The sequence below is a fragment of the Equus caballus genome, chromosome X, assembly GCF_041296265.1.
Source record: "Equus caballus isolate H_3958 breed thoroughbred chromosome X, TB-T2T, whole genome shotgun sequence".
In the NCBI taxonomy this organism is placed as follows: Eukaryota; Metazoa; Chordata; class Mammalia; order Perissodactyla; family Equidae; genus Equus; species Equus caballus.
Genome location: NC_091715.1, coordinates 43,448,951 through 43,468,606, shown reverse-complemented (window position 1 = coordinate 43,468,606; position 19,656 = coordinate 43,448,951). Strand labels below are relative to the sequence as shown.

Sequence of the window (19,656 nt, the reverse complement as noted above, 5' to 3'; positions counted from 1 at the left end):
AGGGGCGTATCGGGAAGGGGCGGTGCGTGGTTGTACTGCCAGGAAGAAGTGGGCGATGTTGGGGAAGGGGCGGTGCGAAGAGGTACTGCAGAGCGGAGGGAGGGGGCTGATGTTGGGGGAAGGGTTGGACCAAGATGTGATGCAGTTAGAGTGGGCCAGGGGTGGGGCCCAGATGTTCTACTGCTTTGGGAGCATTGGTCGTTTGTGCAATTGAGGTGGCCAGAGTGTGCAGCACACCAAAATCATGCGAACCTAGTGCCTGAGATGGGGGCGCCCGGGTTGGTGCGCATGCGCAATGCGCACTATCGAGTTGCAGTAGGGGGCGTGTGAGGGTAAAGGGGCGGGGTCGTAGAACTGCCTTGTGGTTTCTTGGAGGCAAAAGAAGCTAAGGTTTGTAAACCAGACCGTCTGGGTTTCTAGATGTGAGAACCCAGTAGTTGAAGAGTTTGGGGCCCAAGGTTAGATGGGATCCTCCCTCTAGGATAGGCGGGATGTCTAATGAATCTCCTCCTCCCTGTCATTCTCCCTTAACTCAGGCCCCTTCCTCTCAGGCTCAGCTGTTACTCTGCCTCTCAGAAAAATGGATAGGAAAAGTGAATACGGTTATAGAATGCCTGCGTTCCAGGTGAGGCCTCTCTGCATTCCTGCCAGGCCATCTACCCCATCCTGAGTTCACTTACTACTCTTGATTCCTCTACCACTCTGTAGTTGGGTAATTCCCTGCCTAACCTGTCTCACTCCTCCCCTGCATGGGAGAGGAGGAGGAGAGGAAAACCTACCCTACTTTGTCTCCTCCTCCCTTCCTCTTCCCTCACCCTCCCCTTCAATCAATCATTGCTCAGAGTAACGGGAGGCCTTCTGGAAAGGGTGGGCTGTAGGGAGGCCAGATGGCTCAGCAGATCATAATCCTAAGTGTGTAGGGCCCTCTGCCTCCCCCTGGGAGCCTAGGGCTTCACTTCCCTCCAGATGTCCAGGCAGAAACCACAGAAGAGGACAGTGTCTTGCTGATGCATACCCTCTTTGCGGCAACCAAGGAACCCCTGGCCATGGACCCACCAGCTTCCAACCAGCCAAAGAAAAGCAAAACCAAGAAGGCTCCTGTTAAGGCTATTACTAAGACCATAACTGCTGCCCATCCAGTTCCATCTGCCAATGCAATTACCATGAACAAGCTTAAAATAACTTTGCAGGTTTAAAAACTGCCGATCATCCCCCAGATCAACCAGGCTTCAGCTACCACTGAGACAGCCAAAACTCAGGCTTCTTCACTGCTCAGCCTAAGAAAGCCAACAAGACAGAAAAAGTTACCGCTAAGGCAGCCCAAAGCTGCCAATCTCCAGCTGGCAGTGAGAGTGTCACTACACAGATCAAGTCACCCTTGCAGGCCCTAAACCTACCAGTCATCCCACATACTATCCAAGCTCCAGCTGCCAGTGAATCAGCAAATTCCCAGGCCTTGATAGCCTATACCAAGCCTAAGAAAGCTTCCAAGTTTAAGAAGGCTGCCAATAAGGCCATAGCTACTGCCACTGAGATGTCGCTGGTTCTAACCATCACCCACATAGCTACTACCCAAGGCCAAATTGCCAATGAGATAGCCAACACCCAGTCCACAGCAGCCTCCATACGAACTAAGAAAGCCTCCAAAGCCTAAAAGGCAATTGTTAAAGGTGCACATACTGACACTGAGCTGCTAGAGACCCCAAAGTCCGCTGAGACAGCTACCAGGCAGATTGAGGCCTCAGCAATAACGATCTGGCCCCAAAAATTCAAGGGCGAGAAGGCTATCAATAAGGGCCTGGCAGTTGAAAGGCAGCCTCAAATTGTTGACCAAGGGGCCCAGGTCAAGATGGGCATCTGTCAGACCAACATAAGTGCCCTTGAGACTCAGGTTTTGCTGATGTCCAGGCCCTAGCAGATGACTACCTGGCTCAGTTGAGTCTGGAGCCCACAAACAGGACCCGGGTCAGGAGGAACTGAAAGGTGAGATCTCTGACATCACCATCCTTAACTTTGCACTTCTTTTCCATCCCTATCCTCCTAGTTTGTTCATTTGTTCTATAAAAGTTTACTGAGCCTTTTTACTCTGAGCCAGTCCCTGTGTTCAGATAGGCTGTGACAGATGCTGAGAAGAATGTGATGTAGAACTCCCTGGCAGTTCACAAATTGATGGGGAAATAAGACATCCGTACACTTCGCTACAATCTGGATATAACTCAACTTGCATTTACACAGTAGTTACCATGAGCCGGGCTTTGTTTTGGGTACAATCACACAGGTTATGTCTTTATGTTTTGAAAGTAACTCTTACCAGCTAGGGATCATTTGTTCCAGTTTTACAGATAAGAAAACTGAGTTCTAGAGAGATGAAGTGACTTGTTCAAGGGGTACAGCCAGAAGAATCAATGAGGGCCAAAAGAAAAGAAGGAACCCCAGGCCCTGCCCTTACATTGCTTCTGTCCTGGTAGGGAAATTAAACTCCTGCCTAGAAGACAGTGAAAGACAAGTTTAGGGCTCAGGGTGGCCAATGGTAAGGTCAGGACCCACACAGGGAGGGTTTAGGGGACTTTCAGAAGGAGGCAGGGTAAGGAGACAGAGTCATCTCTTTAACCTGGTGACTCTGGACCTTCCTTATTTCTGATGATGCAGTCCAAACATCTGAAAGGGGATGAGAGAGGTGGCAGTAATTAGAGGAGGATCCTGTGGGGCTGGAGGCCTCCGCCACCCCGAGATGCGGCCATTTTGCAAGAAAAGGTAAGAATCCAGTGCTGCCCAGTCTCTTCTCTTCTTCACCTGTCCTCTTCTCTGTGATCCTTTCAAGTTTTCTGTAAACTTATTAAGATCTCCCCATGTATTCCTCTTCTCCCGGGCAAATAAGTTGGTGAAATACCTGTTGGTTAAGGACGAGACAGAGATCCCCATCAAGTGCTCAGGTAGAGTCATAGCAATCCTCTTGCCTGAGCTCTCTTCTTCATTCCTTTTTCCCTCATGCCCTGAGGATAGCCATTTATCTTTATGGCCTCCTCATTGTCTCACATGTCTTCCTCTGCCCTCCTCACACCCTGCCATAGCTGGCACCTCCCATTAACACTGTTCAGGACTCAGAATGTACTGACTCCACAGGGCTGGCAAAAGGGCTGCTGCTCTGTGGCCCCTGCTCAGCCCAGCTGCTCCCACGTCTGCTTTCCTGTAGACATGCTGAAGGATGTCATCCAAGAATATGATGAATATTTCCCAGAGATCGTTGAACGAGCAAGCTACGCTCTGGAGAAGGTGAAGAGGCAGCTCTGGGGCATGGGCACAATGGGGATGCCTTGAATTGAACAAAGGTGTACATGTCCCTTCTTGGGGGAACACAGAGACTCACTCATCCAATCCCGTCTCTGTGCAGATGAGCATATGGTGGCCCAGGGAGGAGTACAGACTAGCCCAGGGTCACAGAGCAAGTCAGGGATAAAAGCACAGCTTGGACCCAAGCCGTCCGACTTAGTCCCGGCTTCTGTCCACTGCTGGACACGTCCTGTAATGTATTTCAGATGCTCACCTCTCCCTTCCATTCCCCATTCTCTGTCTCCCTAGGTTCCCACTAATCATGAAGATGATGTTGATAACAATAGTACATTTGTTACCTGTTTGCTGTGTGCTGGCCACTTAGCTAAGTGCTTTACATGCATTATCTCACTGATTTCACTCACACACACACACACCCCTAGGTACACGGGGAACTGTGGGATGCTCAGGAAGCTCACTGATGCCTAAGCTGAATTTTGTGATCTCATAGGCTATTGTTTTACTTGGCAGATGTTTCAAGTCAATCTGAAGGAAATTGATAAGCAAAGTAGCTTGTATATTCTCTCAGCACTCAAGAATCCTCTGCCGGCGTACTGGGAACGTAAGCTGGGAAAGGGCTGGGGTGGGAGGGAGGCTTCTGCTCTTTTCCATGGTACTACCCCATCCCTGTTCTCTCTCCCCACATCCCCTTAGAGAGCCAGGAAAGACGGCCTATAAAGCTCCTGTTGCAGCTCCCGACTGTAGTTGGAGCCCTGCACACAATGGTGGTACCTGATTTATGATTGGCTGAAAGGCATAGAAGCCTGAGGTGGGGCATTCCTACTGTCAGGTTTTCTGTTTCTCTAGAAGTTTCCCAGACAACCTGTTGTTGCTTGTCTCTTCCTACTAGCCTTGGTTGAGTGGTTCTCAAGGGAGGGCTTTCTGGTGTGGGTGTATCATGATGCTCAAAGAGCAGGGTCATCAGTACCTAGAATTCTGTGCCTAGAATTCTCTTGGGGCTGAGGGATGTGGGAGAGAAAGAAGGGACTCACATTGACTAAGTGCCTGGGTTGTACCAGGTTGAGAGAATTCTTCCATTCTCTTGGCAACCCAGGGAGGGGAGGATGTGATTTTCCCATTCTACTGAATAGGAGGCTGAGGCTCAAGAGTCTACGTGCTTTGCCCAGGGTCACATAGAGCTTGAAGCATAGACTGGGCAGAAGTCTCCCTTATCTGAGGAATCTGGAGAGGCCAGTCTACCGAAGCTGGCTGGTGTGTCTTTTGCAGATAGCTACTGGATGTAAACCTTCTCTGTGTCCTAATATTCCCCTAGGACCAAGGATACACTCAAACTAGGTCTCCTCATGGTGCTTCTTAGCATCATCTTCATGAATGGAAATCGGTCCAGTGAGGGTGAGTGGCTGGGTGCACAGCTGAATGGGTGGCCATGGTCAGAATTCCATGTGTTCATTTTCTGTCCCTGTCTCCTCTTGCCTCCCCTTGCAGCTGTCATCTGGGAGGTGCTGCGCAAGTTGGGGCTGCGCCCTGGGTATGATTGGGCTCTCTCTGCACTTGCTGTCCATGTTCTCCTTTGGCAAGAGAGGATGGTCTCAGGATTGCATCAGCCCAGTGGTCTGGTGGAGTGGGCGGGAGTGCTGGACTGGGTAGAGGGCCCAGAGTTCTGACCTGGTGGATGGGGAAATGGTCCTGAACTCTCTGCTCCCTGTCTCACCTATGCCCTCTGTCTGTTCTCAGCTGAGATATAAGATTGACCTTCAGGGCATCTTTAACAAAGAACCATCGGCCTCAACCATTTGTTTCTAGTGGCCATGTGTTCACTTTTTCCTGGCTTCGTTGAGATAGTCTCATGTGCTAGAGAGGTTTCGTCCACGTAGGGGAATACCTCTGCCCTCATCTGGGAACTTCTGACATCTACTCATTCATTCATTTTCCCGTTGTCAGGGTGAGGCACTCACCCTTTGGGGAAGTAAGGACGCTCATCACAGATGAGTTTGCGAAGCAGAAGTAAGTGGTGTTTTGGGGCTTTGTCAGGCCCTGATGTGTTTTGGGTGTACTGGTCTGGTTCTAAAAGTAGTTACTCAGCCCTTTTCTTTTTTTCCCATTTATTTGTGTATTTTTGGATGTACATCATAATATATTTTGAATTCTGTGTAGATTACATTACGTTCACCACCCAAAAACTAATTATAGTCCATCCCCTTACATGTGAGCTTAATCACCCCTCCCTGTTGCCCTCCTCCCCTCTTCCCCTATGGTAACCACCAATTCAATCTCCAATGCTATGTGTTTGTTTGTCATTGTTTTTATCTTTACTTGTGAGTGAGATCGTATGGTATTTGACTTTCTCCCTCTGGCTTATTTCACTCAGCAAAATAGCCTCAAGGTCCATCCATGTTGTCACAAATGGCTGGATTTCATAATTTCTTACGGCTGAGTAGCAGTCCATCGTGTATAAATACCACATCTTCTTTATCCATTCGTCCCTTGATGGGCACCTAGGTTGCTTCCAAGTCTTGGCTATTGTGTATAATGCTGCAATGAACATAGGGGTGCAAGTATCCTTATGCCTTTGTGTTTTCAAGTTCTTTGGATAAATACCCAGCAGTGGGATAGCTAGATCATATGGTAGATCTATTCTTAATTTTCTGAGGAAACTCCATACTGCTTTCCATAGTGGTTGCACCAGTTTGCACTCCCATCAGCAGTGAACAAGGGTTCCCTTCTCTCCCCATCCTCTCCAACATTTGTTGTTTCCTGTCTTGTTAATTATAGCCATTGTGACTGGAGTGAGGTGATAACCTCATTGCAGTTTTAATTTGCATTTCCCTGATAGCTAATGATGCTGAACATCTTTTCATATGCCTGTTGGCCATCCGTATATCTTCTTTGGGGAAATCTCTGTTCAGATCTTTTGCCCATTTTCTAATTGGATTCTTGGTTTTTTTGTGGTTGAGCTGTGTGAGTTCTTTGCATATTTTGGATATTAACCCATTATCTGATATATGGTTTGAAAATATCTTCTCCCAATTGTTAGGTTGTCTTTTTGTTTTGTTGCTGGTTTCCTTTGCTGTGCAGAAGCTTTTTAGTTTGATGTAGTCCCATTTGTTCAGTTTTTCTTTTGTTTCCCTTGCAGGGTCAGACATGGGACTTGAAAATATGCTGCTCAGACTGATGTCAAAGAGCATACTGCCTATGTTTTTTTCTAGAAGTTTCACGGTTTCGGGTCTTACGTTCAAGTCTTTAATCCACTTTGAGTTGATTTTTGTGCATGGTGTAAGGGAATGGTCTACTTTCATTCTTTTGCACGTGGCTGTCCAGTTTTGCCAACACCATTTATTGAAGAGACTGTCCTTTCTCCATCGTATGCTCTTGGCTCCCTTGTCGAATATTAGCCGTCCATAAATGTGTGGGTTTACTTCTGGGCTCTCAATTCTGTTCCATTGATCTGTGTGTCTGTTTTTGTGCCAGCACCATGCTGTTTTGGTTACTATGGCTTTGTAGTATATTTTGAAATCAGGGAGTGTGATCCCTCCAGCTTTGTTCTTTTTTCTCAGGAATCCTTTGGCTATTTGGGGTCTTTCGTTGTTCCATATAAATTTTAGGATTCTTTGTTCTATTTCTGTGAAAAATGTTGTTGGAACTTTGGTAGGGATTGCGTTCAATCTATAGATTGCTTTAGGAAGTATGGACATTTTAACTATGTGAATTCTTCTAATCCAAGAGCACAGAATAGCGTTCCATTTCTTTGTGTCTTCTTCATTTCTTTCAACAATGTTTTATAGTTTTTGGTGTACAGATCTTTCACCTCTTTGGTTAAATTTATTCCTAGGTATTTTATTCTTTTTGTTGTAATTGTAAATGGGATAGTATTCTTAAATTTCTCTTTCTGCTACTTCGTTGTTAGTGTATAAAAACGCAAACGCCTTTTGCATGTTGATTTTGTATCCCGTGACTTGACTGTATTCCTTTATTGTTTCTAAAGGTTTTTTAGTGGAATCTTTAGGGTTTTCTAGATATAAAATCATGTCATCTGCAAAGAGTGACAGTTTCACTTCTTGTTTTCCAATGTGGATCCCATTTATTTCTTTTTCTTCCCTGATTTCTCTGGTGAGGACTTCCAATACTATGTTAAATAAGAGTGGTAACAGTGGGCATCCTTGTCTGTTTCCTGTTCTATGAGGGATAGCTTTCAGTTTTTCTCCTCTGAGAATGATATTAGCTGTGGGTTTGTCATATATGGCCTTTATTATGTTGAGGCATTTTCCTTCTATACCCATTTTATTTAGAGTTTTTATCATAAATGGATGCTGTATCTTGTCAAATGCTTTCTCTTTGTCTACTGAGATGATCATGTGATTTTTATTCTTCATTTTGTTAATGTAGTGTATCACGTTGATAGATTTGCAGATGTTGAACCGTCCCTGCATCCCTGGAATGAAACCCACTTGATCATGATGTATGATATTTTTAATGTATTGTTGTATTCGATTTGCTAGTATTATGTTGAGGATTTTTGCATCAATGTTCAACAGTGATATTGACCTGTAATTTTCTTTTTTTGTGTTGTCCTTGTCTGGTTTTCAGTATCAGGATAATGTTGGCTTCATAGAATGAATTAGGAAGCCTCTCCTCCTCTTCAATTTTTTAGAAGAGTTTGAGAAGGATAGGTATTAAATCTCCTTTGAATGTTTTGTAGAATTCACCAGGGAAGCCATCTGGTCCTGGACTTTTATTTTTTGGGAGGTTTTTGATTGCTGTTTCGATCTCCTTACTGGTGATCGGTCTATTCAAATTTTCTACTTCTTCTTGGTCCAGTTTTGGAAGGTTGTATGTTTCTAAGAATCTATCTATTTCTGCTAGATTATCCAATTTGTTGGCATATAGCTTTTCATAGTATTCTCTTATAATCTTTTGTATTTGTGAGGTGTCCGTTGTAATCTCTCCTCTTTCATTTCTGATTTTATTTATTTGAGCCTTCACTCTTTTTTTCTTGGTGAGTCTAGCTAAGGGTTTTGTTAATTCTTGTTTGTTGAGGAAGGCCTCAATTGCTATAAACTTCCCTCTTAGAACAGCTTTTGCTGCATTCCACAGATTTTGGCATGTCGTGTTTTCATTTTCATTTGTCTCCAGGAATTTTTTGATTTCTTCTTTGATTTCTTCATTGACCCAATTGTTCTTCAGTAGCATTTTGTTTAATCTCCACATTTTTTTGGCTCTTCTAGTTTTCTTCCTGTAGTTGATTTCTAGTTTCATACCTTTGTGGTCAGAAAAGTTGCAGGGTATTATTTTGATCTTCTTAAATTTATTGAGACTTGTTTTGTGGCCTAATATGTGATCATTCCTGCAGACTTTCTATGGGCATTTGAAAAGAATGTGTATTCTGTGGTTTTTGGTTGGAATGTTCTGTATATATCTACTAAGTCCATCTGGTCGAATGTGTCCTTTAAGGCCAGTGTTTCCTTATTGATCTTCTGATTGGATGAACTATCCATTGGTGAAAGTGGAGTGTTAAAGTCCCCTACTATTATTGTGTTGCTGTCTGTTTTTCCTATGTCTGTTAATAATTGCTTTATATATTTAGGTGCTCCTATGTTGGGTGCATAGATATTTACAAGTGTTATATTTTCTTGTTGGGTTGTTGCCTTTATCATTATATAGTGCCCGTCTTTGTCTCTTGTTACAGTTTTTGTTTTAAAGTCTATTTTGTCTAATATATGTATTGCTACCCCTGCTTTCTTTTCCTTGCTATTTGCATGGAACATCTTTTTCCATCCTTTCACTTTCAGTTTGAGTGTCTTTAGGTCTGAAGTTTGTCTCTTGTATGCAGCATATACATGGGTCTTCCTTTTTTATCCAATTGGCCACCCTATGGCATTGGATTGGAGCATTTAGACCATTGACATTTAAAATAGGTATTGATAAATATGTATTTATTGCCATTTTGTCACTTTTTTTTCCTGGGTGTTTTAGTAGTTCTTCTCTGTTCCTTTCTTTTTCTCTTGCTCTCTTCCCTTGTGGTTTGATGGCTATCTTTAGTAATATGTTTGATTTCTTTTGTCTTATTTTTTTTCTTGCTTGTTATAGGTTTCTGGTTTGTGGTTACCATGAGGATCCTATTTAATATACTATGCATATAACAGTCTATATTGAGTTGATAGACTCTTTAGCTTGACCTCTTTCTAAAAGCTCTACTTTTTCACTCCCCTCCTCCCACATTATATGTTTTTCAAATCATATATAGTCTCATCTTTAGTGTGTGTCTATCCATTACCCTCTTATCATTGAAATAGGTGATTTTAGTACATTTGTCTTTTAACCTTCCTATTATCTTCACAGGTAGTTGATCTGTTGCCTTTACTATATTTTTACCTTACAAGTGATTTTATTGCTTGGTTTTTTGTTTTTGTTGTTTTGTGTTTTTTTGATAATTTTTTTATCTCTATTTGTGGTCATTGCTTTCCCACTTAAATAAGTCCCTTCAGCATTTCTCGTAGAACTGGTTTCTTGTTGATAAACTCCTTTAATTTTTGCTTGTCTGGGAAGCATGTTCTCTCTCCTTCCATTCTCAATGATGACCTTGATGGACAGAGTATTCTTGGCTGTAGGTTTTTTCCTTTTAGCACTTTAAATACATAGTGCCATTCTCTTCTCGCCTGTAGGGTCTCAGCTGAGAAGTCCGCTGATAGCCTGATGGGCTTCCCTTTATGCGTCACTTGTGGCCTTTCTCTTGCTGCTTTTAGGATTCTCTCTTTGTCTTTAATTTTGGACATTTTAATTATAATATGTCTTGGTGTGGGCCTCTTTGGGCTTATCTTGTTTGGAGCTCTCTGTGCTTCCTGAACTTGGATGTCTGTTTCCTTCCACAGGTTAGGAAAATTTTCATCTATTATTTCTACAAATAAATTTTCTGCCCCTTTGTCTCTCTCTTCTTCTTCTGGGACACCTATAATCTGAATACTGGCACCCTTGATATTGTCCCAGAGTTCCCTTAGACTGTTTTCATTCTGTCTAATACTTTTTTATCTTTTCTGTTCTGCTTGGGTGATTTCCTCTAGTCTTTTGTCTAGCTCACTGATCCATTCTTCTGCTTCCTCTGCTCTGCTAAATTCTAGTGAATTTCTCATTTCCAATATTGTATTCTTCATTTCTGACTGTTTTTTTATATCTTCCAGTTCTCTGCTGATGTGCTCACTTTGTTCATCCATCTTTCTCCCCATATCTGTGAGCATCCTCATGATATTTTGTTTGAACTCTTTATCGAGTAGGTCACTAGTTTTTGTTTCATTTAGTCCTTTTTCTGGGGTTTTGTCCTGTTCCCTTGCTTGGAAAGTATTCCTTTGTCTCCTCATTATGCCTCTTTCTCTGTGCTTATTTCTATGTATTAGGTGAGTGGGCTATGTCCTCTGAAGTTGGAGGAGTGGCCTTATGTATGAGATGCCTTATGAGGCCCAGCAGTGTGCTTCACTCTCGTCACCAGACCATAAGAACCAGGAGTGACCTCTTTGTGCACTACTTGTGTCCTTCTGCTGCGGCAGGGTTGCTCCCACTGCAGGTACCCAGGGAGTCTAGTCTTTCCTTCCCTGGCCAGCTGTTTGTAAATCCGGTTTGGGGAGCCTCAGCACTGTTTGCTACAAAGACTATCAGCACACTCCTATTGCAGTTTTCCTCTTACTTGGGTTGGTACCCAGTATAGCCGGTTGCTAGGTTCAGGGGCGTACAGTTGTGATAGGCCTCAGGCCTACAAGGCTGTTGTCAGTTCTCTTAGGAGTGCTGCTGAGTGGGGCTGGCCCTAGGCCCGAGGGCCCTCAATTGTTTCAGGCTTTGGAAGATGGGGCAATCCTTTTTATGGCTATTTGTGAAGCATTTGTCTTCTGCCACTGATAAGCCTCACCCCCCACAGGACCACATACACTGTCAACACAGTCCTGGTCATGCACACTTGTCAAACCCCTGGAGCATACCCTGACACCACACTGCAGGGGCTCCCACTTCTCCACCAGTGCGCCCCACATTTCACCTGGTCCTCACACAGGCCCTGCCCCACAGAGTCAGATACCTTTGCATGCCTGTAGAGGATCAAGGCACCCAGTCAATGCAGGCTGAAAAGTAGCCTGAGAGCTTGCCCTTAGGTGGGGTCAGACCCTAGGGCGGGTTGTCTGCCCTGGCTGAACTGGATTCAATCTGTGCTCTAGTGGGCATGGCAGACCCCTGGGCTAAGAGGCCAAGGGATGAACCTCAGTGGCACCCACAGGGGTCCGTGTCAGCACACCTGGACCAGCTCAGATCAATGGCCCCAACCAATGTCTCAGTCTCTGGAGAGGTGCCTCCTCTCACCAAGATGCCCCCAGAGCCCACCAGGTGAGTCTCGTTTCACTGAAGGACTGTCAGCCTTCTCTCTGGTGATTTTAGGTTGCTGCAATGAGTGAGTGGGCCCTTTAAGACCCAGGTCTTTTCAGCTTTTGTCTGATAGCTTTTCTGGGGGTGTCCCCATTGCAGTCAATAGCCAGCAAAGCCAGACAGTAAGACCCCCGTCTCAGTTTGGCTGAATCTGAAGTATGCTTATAGCAGTATCGCCCCGTCTCTGGACCTAACTCCTCCAGGGAGGACTGCGTACCTTAGGGTGTCTCCCGCCTGGCCAGCTGAGAATCTCTGCTGCTCCCAAAGGTGGGTTTTTCCTCTCTTGCAGGACCTACTGCCTCTTCTGCCTTCGTCAGGACTGTCCCTTGTTGTGCGGGTTCTTTTTATCCAGTTTTCAGTTTTCAATCCAGAGTAATTTTTCCAAAAATTGTTGTAACTTGGCTGTGTTTGTGGGAGGAGGCGAGTTCAATGTCTCTCACACCGCCATCTTGACAAGATCCTTCAGCCCTTTTCTTATACTAGCTTTAGAAGTATGGGTATCCTGTGCCCTAGAACTGAGTCCTGTTCACAATTCCCATGGGTGGACCATTCTAGGGCTGGGCCAGACCAAACACAAGACCCTTGCTATGCGGTGTGCTCAGAGCAGAGTGCCTGAAGACTGGCTCCTATGTTTAAAACACACCCAACAGAAACTTGGGTTTACTCCTCACGGGTGGCAGGATACTTTGGCCTTCCTGTGACATGACATCATGACCTATACTTGCCTCCCCTCTGGCACCAAGTGACTGCTTTGCACAGGGCCAGTGGGAAATTGCTCAATATTGCAGGCCAAGACCATGAACTGTGTTTGGGAGTGAGTCTGGGGAAAGAAGGTCTTGGAAATCTTTCTCAAGGAGCTGAGTTTAGTATTTGTTTGGAGGAGTTTGCCACCTGGTGCTCGGTGCTTAGACAACAGGTTTGCTTGGTTAGAAGCAAGTTTCATTTCCTTTCTCCAAGGTACCTGGAGTACAAGAGGCTTCCCAGTAGCAGACCACCTGAATACGAGTTCTCTGGGGCTTGCGCTCCTATCATGAGACTAGCAAGACGAAAGTCCTCAAGTTTGCATGCAAGGTAATAGGAGAGCTGCCCTGACTTGGCATATTAAAGATACGGGATGCCCCTGGCTGGAGCAGGCTATGTGCAGGGATGGGCAGGTACAGAGCAGCCTGCACTTCATATATAAATTTATGGAACTTTATTTATGTTCCAGAATGCTGCTGGACTTAAAGTTTACATTGTTTCATTCATTCTTCTTACTTTGTATTAGTCTGCTCAGACTGCCATAACAAAAATACCATAGACTGGGCAGCTTAAACAACAAAAATTTATTTTCTCACATTCCTGGAGGCTAGAAGTTCAAGATCGAGGTCCAGCAGGGTCAGTTTCTGGTGAAGCCTCTCTTCCTGGCTTGCACACGATGTCTTCTTGCTCTGTCCTCACATGGTGGAGAGAGAGCTTCTTTTTATAAAGACACTAATCCTATTGGATCAGGGCCCCACCATTATGACCTCATTTAACTTTACCTCCATTTAGGCCCTATCTCTAAATACAGTCACAGTGGGGGTTGGTGCCTCAACATATGAATTTAGGAGGAACAAAAGCATTTAACCCATAACATACTCTCTTATTTCCCATATTATAGATGAAGACACTTAGGCTTAGTGAGGTTAAGTAACTTGTCCAAGGTCACTCAGCACCTAAGTTGTCAGAGCTGAAATCAAATCTCAGGACTGGCCCATGATAGAGCCCCAGTAACTAAGAATTTTAAAAAATACTGCTATTAGTTTTATATAAAGCCCATAGTATGTACTTAATACATAATTACAAATGTTATTTTCTTTATAATGATTATTGTTTCCATTTCAGGTGCAGAAGAAAGACCCCAAGGACTGGGCAAGAGCCCAAATGAGGATTGGAGAGGAAGCTGTGGCTGGGCCCTGGAATTAGGATGACATGGATATCGACTGCCTAACAAGGGAAGAGTTAGGTGATGATGCTCAGTCCTGGAGCAGATTTTCATTTGAAATTCAGGCCGGAGCCCAAGAAAATGCAGATGCCAGCACCAACGTCGACTTCAGCCAAGGAGATAGTATCAGGGCTAGCTTCACTGATGGTGCTAGTATTAGCTTCAGTAGTGCACCCAGCCCCAGTGGTGGCTTTGGTGGTAGAGCTGGCATTAACTTTGGTGGCACACCCAGCAGCAGTGCCAGCTTCAGTAGTACAGCCAGCATTTCTTTTGGTGGCACACCCAGCACTAGCACTAGTTTAAGTGGTGGAGCCAGCTGTAGCTCCAGTGGTACAGCCAGTACTAGCTCTAGTTTCAGCAGTGAAGCTAGCATTAGCTTTGGTGGCATACCTTGTACCAGTGCCAGCTTTGGTGGTGGGGTCAGTTCTAGTTTCAGTGGCCTACTCAATACCAGTACCAGTTTCATTGGTGGAGCTAGCTCTGGCTTTGGAGGCACATTCAGCACCACTGCTGGCTTCAGTGGTACACTCATTACCAGCACCAGCTTTGGCAGTGCACTCAGCACCAGTGCAGTCTTTAGTGGTGCACTTAGCACCAGCACTGGTTTTGGTGGCACACTCAGCACTAGTGTCTACTTTGGTGGCTATCCCAGCTCTGGTGCCAGCTTTGGTGGCACACTCAGTGCCAGTATCTGCTTTGGTGGCCCTCCTAGCACTGGCACCTGCTTTAGTGGTGCTACCAGTGCCAGTTTTGGTGATGGACCCAGCACCAGTGCTGGTTTCAGCTTTGGCAATAGGCTAAGCACCAATGCTGGATTTGGTGGCGGACTGAGCACAAGTCTTGGCTTTGGTGGTGGACTAGGCACCAGTGCTGGCTTTGGTGGTGGACGGAGCACCAGTGCTGGCTTTGGTAATGGACTGAGCACCAGCGCTGGCTTTGGTGGCAGACTGATTTCTGGTGATGGCTTTGGTGGTAGACTGGGCACCAATGCTGGCTTTGGCAGCACAATTGGCCCCAGTGTTGGTTTTAATGGTGGCCTCAGCATCAGTGATGGCTTTAGCGGTGGGCCTAACACCAGCTTCAATGGAGGAATGAGCACCATAATTGGCTTTGGCAGTGGTTCCAACACCAGCACTGGCTTTACTGGCGAACCTAGCACCAGCACCAGCTTCAATGGTGGACCCAGTTCTATTGTTGGCTTCGGCAGTGGACTGAGCACCAGTGCTGGCTTCAGCTGTGGACCAAGCAGTGGTGCTGGCTTTGGCAATGGACCGAGCAACGGTGCTGGCTTTCGTGGTGGAGCCACCAGCCTTGGTGCCTGTAGCTTCTCCTATGGCTAGTGAGGTTTTAGATAATTACAGCATTTCCACAGCCAGGGCCCATGGGGATGGGTATAAGATCTGGGAGATGTTAAAGAAACCCCAAGGCAGGAGGGCAAGGTGGGGAAATGAGGACAATGAAGGAAGTATGAGAAAATAGTATATTTGGTGCCAAAATGTGTTACTGTTTGGTGGTTTTTTTTCAGGCTTATTACCCATGTTTACAGATACCGCTAATAAATTACAGCAGTCCTTTCCATGGAGCCAAGGTACATCCCTGGAATCTTTATCTATGCAGCAGTCTAAGCAGATACTACCAGCTGAGATTGACATGCTATGAAAAATCTGTTTGCCAATCCTGCTTTATTGTTTGCTTTTTGTGTGCTGTTGTATTTTGGTATCAGAGTTACATTAAATTTGCAAAATGAATTGGAGCTTTTTTCTGTCTTTTAATGTGCTTGGGTTGTTGTGAGTGACATTTTGGGTTCATAGAAGAGCTAGATATCAGCATAGCTTTTTACAGAAGGTGGGCTCAAGCCTGAGGCTAAAAAGGCAAGTATGACTTCAATAGGATAGAGACCAGGGGAAAGCATGGCAGACAAGGGGTAATAGCTTGAGCAAAGATATAGAAGGGGAACGCCTTGAACAGAAGGTGAGGGAGGGTTCTGGACAGTAAGAATAGATTCATTTTGAGATGTTTGTGTAAGAATGGAGGATAGAAAGGAAGGTAACTAGAGGTAGACATGGGAACAAGGGAGTTTTCTTGAGATAGAAGAGAGAAACCTGAGCGTGTTGCATAGACTGTGGGGGCAAAAGCTAATAGAGGGCAGGAGACAGATATGGAATAGTCAGGAATTGACTGAAGTAGCCCATCCCTGAGAAGGTGGGACGGGATGGATGCCAGAGAATACAGAGTGACCCTGACTTTGAACAGGATTTAAGGGTGGCTGTGGAAACAGATAAATGTAGATTTACTTCAAGCAGTGATCAGCACCTCTGTAGCAGATGCAAACAAAAAAGGTGATGTGGATTAGACAAGGTTTGGGTCTCGCTGAGTGGTTATGATGGAAGGACAAAGGAACAAAGATAGTAAGTGTATGAGTCTCTTCACCACTGGGTCACTGGTACCTGCTCATAGTAGGTGTATGGAGAGTGGCTAAAGAGATGGAACATAGGATCCAAGCTGGCTAGGGATGGAAGAACAATGAGGAGGAAGAGTGCTGATGGATTGGGAGATAATGGAGGAATCAGTAAGTAGGCAGTAAGAGAAGTCTTTATTGATCAGAGAATAGGAATTAAGAAAGAAAAATTTTCATATAGAGCTAGACTGCACTCCTTGATTATAGCTAAAAATTGAAACCTGTTTTGGAGCTGCTGAGGGCCCCTTCACTGGAAGCAGGGCTCTTCCAGTGAGGCCAAGTCTAGAGTCTTCTCAGGGTAGGAGAAGAGCAAGGATAGGAGCTCCTAAAGGTAGAAGACAGTGAGGAGAGGCAGTTTAACTCTTGGAAAGGCCTCAGTAGTGGTCAGGGACAGTGTCCAGGGCTTCCTCAGGTTCTCGGGTGATGTCCACATTCTGAGAGGAGAAAGCCCAGGATTAATAGGAAGGAGGCAGTAATGTGGATCCCCAGCCCTTCCCCTGCCTCTTGCCCTCTCGGCTTCTCAGGCAAGTCTCGGGGGAATCAGTCTGAGGCCTTTTCAACAGGGGTTACTCTAGCCCTGCACCTCTATGGTGCCTTGCTTGGGTCTGGGCTCCAGTTCCACATTTCTGGGTGCTGATTATTCTACCTATTGGTGCACAACACCCAAGCTCTATGGGACTGGAGCGGCCTTTCTGTGGGGAAGGGTGCTTTTACCATGTGCCAGCTTAGGTCACGGAGTCCCTCACCTACCTCAGGCTTCTCCCGGTGTGTGTTTACAGCCTCCACGTTCAGGTAAATGGACTCCACTTTGCAGCCTTTGAAATGAACAACGCATCCATCCATAAGCCCCCAAGGTAAGCCCAGGTCTTCCCTGAGGTGTCATTTCCTCCCTCACCCATCACCACCCACACCCCCCTCCACACTGTGTGCAGATTGTGACTTCCCTGTAGGGAGGGGAATTTAGACCAGCTGCGTGATGTGTGGGGTAGACACCAGGTCTCAGGGGAGCCAAGGGGGTGTTCTGCCAGCTCTGCCCCTAACAGTCTGAGTTCTCTGAGCCTCAGTTGCTCAGTTGGGAATGGGAAGGAGATGAGAAGAGATGATCTCTGGGGCCTCGCCCAAGTCTTGTGGTCTGTGAGATAGCAAACTAATCTATATAATAATGATGGAGCCTGTGGATCCTCTGGGCTATGTTAGGTGCTGAAGTGGTGGAAGAGTCCTGGGGCCACTGCCTTAGGGTGATCAGTTCCAGGTAAACTTTATTTAGAGGACAATGGCGACACCAGAGGTGTGGAAGGACACAAGGGAGTTCTGAGGAACCAATGGCCCAAGAGAGAGTCTGAACTGCCCAGGCTGGTCTTTGAGCCCTTCCTTCAATTTGGCCCCAACCTACACTTATTCCTCTGGTCCCCTTTGGGGATCTCTCCTCCTAGAGCTTGCCACTCTATGCTCAGTGCTCTAGTAGAGACAAAGAAAGTTGGGGCCAGGCTTCAGATTTAGAGGTCATCCTCGTCCTTCCCCATTCTCATCTTACTACCACCAGTTCCACCTCTACCAGGACACCCAATTACGTACCCAGAGAAACTCCCCCAGGTCTTTGCTGGGCAAATGGTAGGCACTGGAGGCTTGCTCATGGCCTCTATGTTCCTTTCCCCAGATGGGGGAGGGGGCACTCACCATAAGCCACAGGTGTGAGTTTGAGCACTGTGTGCAGAGGGCACTTGAGATATGGCAGCTCATCTGGAAAGGAGGAGAAAGCCGCCTTCAGAGACAGGGTGCTGGGGAGAGCACCACCTCCCCAGGCCTCCAGGCTTGCAGCACTCTCCCCGCCCATCTCTCCTTCCCCATGGTCTTCCTCACCAGGGGCCCACTCCCCCGCACTCTGCAGGGGGCAGTGCTGAGAGCAAGGTGGGCAGGGAGGAAGAGAGCAGAGAGGCGGCCTTGGGAGCAGGGAGGGAGGAGGGCCCTGGGGAATGCAGGCAGACTGTGGGTGCCCCAGGGGGTTAGTCTGGTCACCTAGGAGGCGGCCTGCCTCCTCACTCACAGGGCAGACGTGACACCGAGGCAGGCCTCCCTCCCGCCCCCAGCCTCGGGCCTTCCACAGGCTCCCCGACCACAAAGGCCCACACTGCGTCTCAGCAAGTGTTTTCTGAGACCCTACTATGCGCCAGGGCCCTTGGATGAGGTGTGCCTGCACCTTGCAGCTCCCACAGCTTTCTCCCCAGCCCAGGCCTGCACTCTCTGACTCCTCTCACGCTTGTTGATGGACAAGCATTCCTCGATTCACTTGTTTCTAGTTATTGACTATTATTCATAAAGTGGTTCTAAATATTCACGTACAATTTCTTGTACCGGCCTAGTTGTTATTAGCCAGACAGCTCTGGGATGAGTGGCACCCTATCAGAGGCCTGTACCATGGATAAGGACACTGAGGCTCCAAGACCCTTGTTGTAAGCCACACAACCAGAAAGTGGCTGCGCTGGTCCTTGAGCCCAGGACCCTTTGAGGTCAAACGTGTGCTCTGCCCACTGCAGTCAGCTGCCACTGCCTTCGAGGGCCTCACGGTGTCGTGGGGGCGACACACCCACCTCTCACCCCTCTCTGCAGAAGCCCACCCTCCTGCCCACCCAGTCTGCCCCTACAGCTCCTCATCTCCCCTCATTGAGCCAGAACCCCACCCCTCACGGCTTCGCTGCCCCTGAGGCTTATCCTAGGCTTTTAGGACCTGCCACCACTCTCCCAGGCTCCTGAGACATCAGGTTTGGCGGTATCCTGGGCATCCCTCCTGCTCCTCCTCCTCGTCTTTGTCATCATTGTGGTCAGGTCCTGGGCCTGGCGCTCTTGGTGCACCGTTTCCTTCCATCCTCACCGATACCCTGCGGGGGTTACTGCTGCTCACTGCACATGTGATGGAACACTCAGAGAAGGGAAGCGACTCGCCTGAGGTCTCTGGCCCAGCTCTGCCACCACCTGGACAAGTGACCTAGGCCCCGCCTTTTACTCTCTGGCCCTCAGTGCTCCCATCTCTCGCAGCACAGGATTGGACTAGATGTACTCGGAGGGGGCCCTGTGGGTCGGTATTCTTAGTCACATCATCTCTCTGGGCCTCAGTTTCCTCACCCGAGTAACAGGAGTAGGAGCAAATGCCCAGCCCTGCCTGGCCCTGTTCCCCGGGCAGCTGTGAGCAGCTGGAGTGGCCTGTGCACGAAAGCGGGTAAGACGTGGGTAAAGCAGTGTGCAAACGGGAGGTGCATGTGCCCCCCACGCAGCCCAGGTGTGTCTGAGAGGGGAGGGCCTCTGAAATGCACCTGAGATCAACGCCTCTCACTGCCCCTCTGAGCCCCGTGACCTTGGGGAGGTCGCTTCACCTCTGAGAGCCTCCATTTCCTCATCTGCTCAGTTGGGGTTACAGGGCCCACCTCGCAGTTTCAAGAAAGACAGCATCGTGCAGTAGAGACGCGGACGGTATCAGAAATGCAGCGAGGACCCCAGCCCAACCCCCAGCACCTTTTCGCAGTGAGGAGGCTCAGGACCAGGCAGAGGG

At 47.1% G+C, this 19,656-nt stretch overlaps 2 protein-coding genes and 1 non-coding gene across 14 annotated transcripts in view; 2 read left to right on the top strand and 1 right to left on the bottom strand.

Moving 5' to 3' along the window:
* The first annotated feature begins 264 nt into the window (after positions 1 to 264).
* Positions 265 to 15,110, top strand: LOC100062443 (trophinin). The gene is given in 15 exon segments (XM_023633447.2): positions 265 to 315; positions 921 to 1,263; positions 1,266 to 1,892; positions 1,895 to 1,983; positions 2,650 to 2,751; positions 2,867 to 2,933; positions 3,194 to 3,273; positions 3,802 to 3,853; positions 3,856 to 3,892; positions 4,604 to 4,683; positions 4,777 to 4,819; positions 5,233 to 5,295; positions 12,646 to 12,695; positions 12,698 to 12,759; positions 13,555 to 15,110. Coding segments are annotated over 15 exon segments (3,186 nt in total). The 3' UTR covers positions 14,995 to 15,110.
* Positions 12,278 to 12,411, top strand: LOC138922026 (small nucleolar RNA SNORA11). The gene has a single exon (XR_011435123.1). It is a non-coding gene; the product is annotated as a small nucleolar RNA SNORA11 (small nucleolar RNA).
* Positions 15,111 to 16,228: 1,118 nt separating the features above from the next.
* PFKFB1 (6-phosphofructo-2-kinase/fructose-2,6-biphosphatase 1) overlaps positions 16,229 to 19,656 on the bottom strand; it is a 74,408-nt gene continuing 70,980 nt past the window's right edge. For all 12 annotated transcript variants that reach the window (XM_005613883.4, XM_070257327.1, XM_014728664.3 and 9 more), the window contains 3 exons: positions 17,790 to 17,852; positions 16,863 to 16,927; positions 16,229 to 16,546 (listed from right to left, as the gene is read on the bottom strand). In XM_005613883.4, coding sequence (XP_005613940.2) covers positions 16,487 to 16,546; positions 16,863 to 16,927; positions 17,790 to 17,852 — 188 coding nt within the window. In that variant the 3' untranslated portion in view covers positions 16,229 to 16,486. The remainder of the gene's footprint in view (positions 16,547 to 16,862; positions 16,928 to 17,789; positions 17,853 to 19,656) is intronic.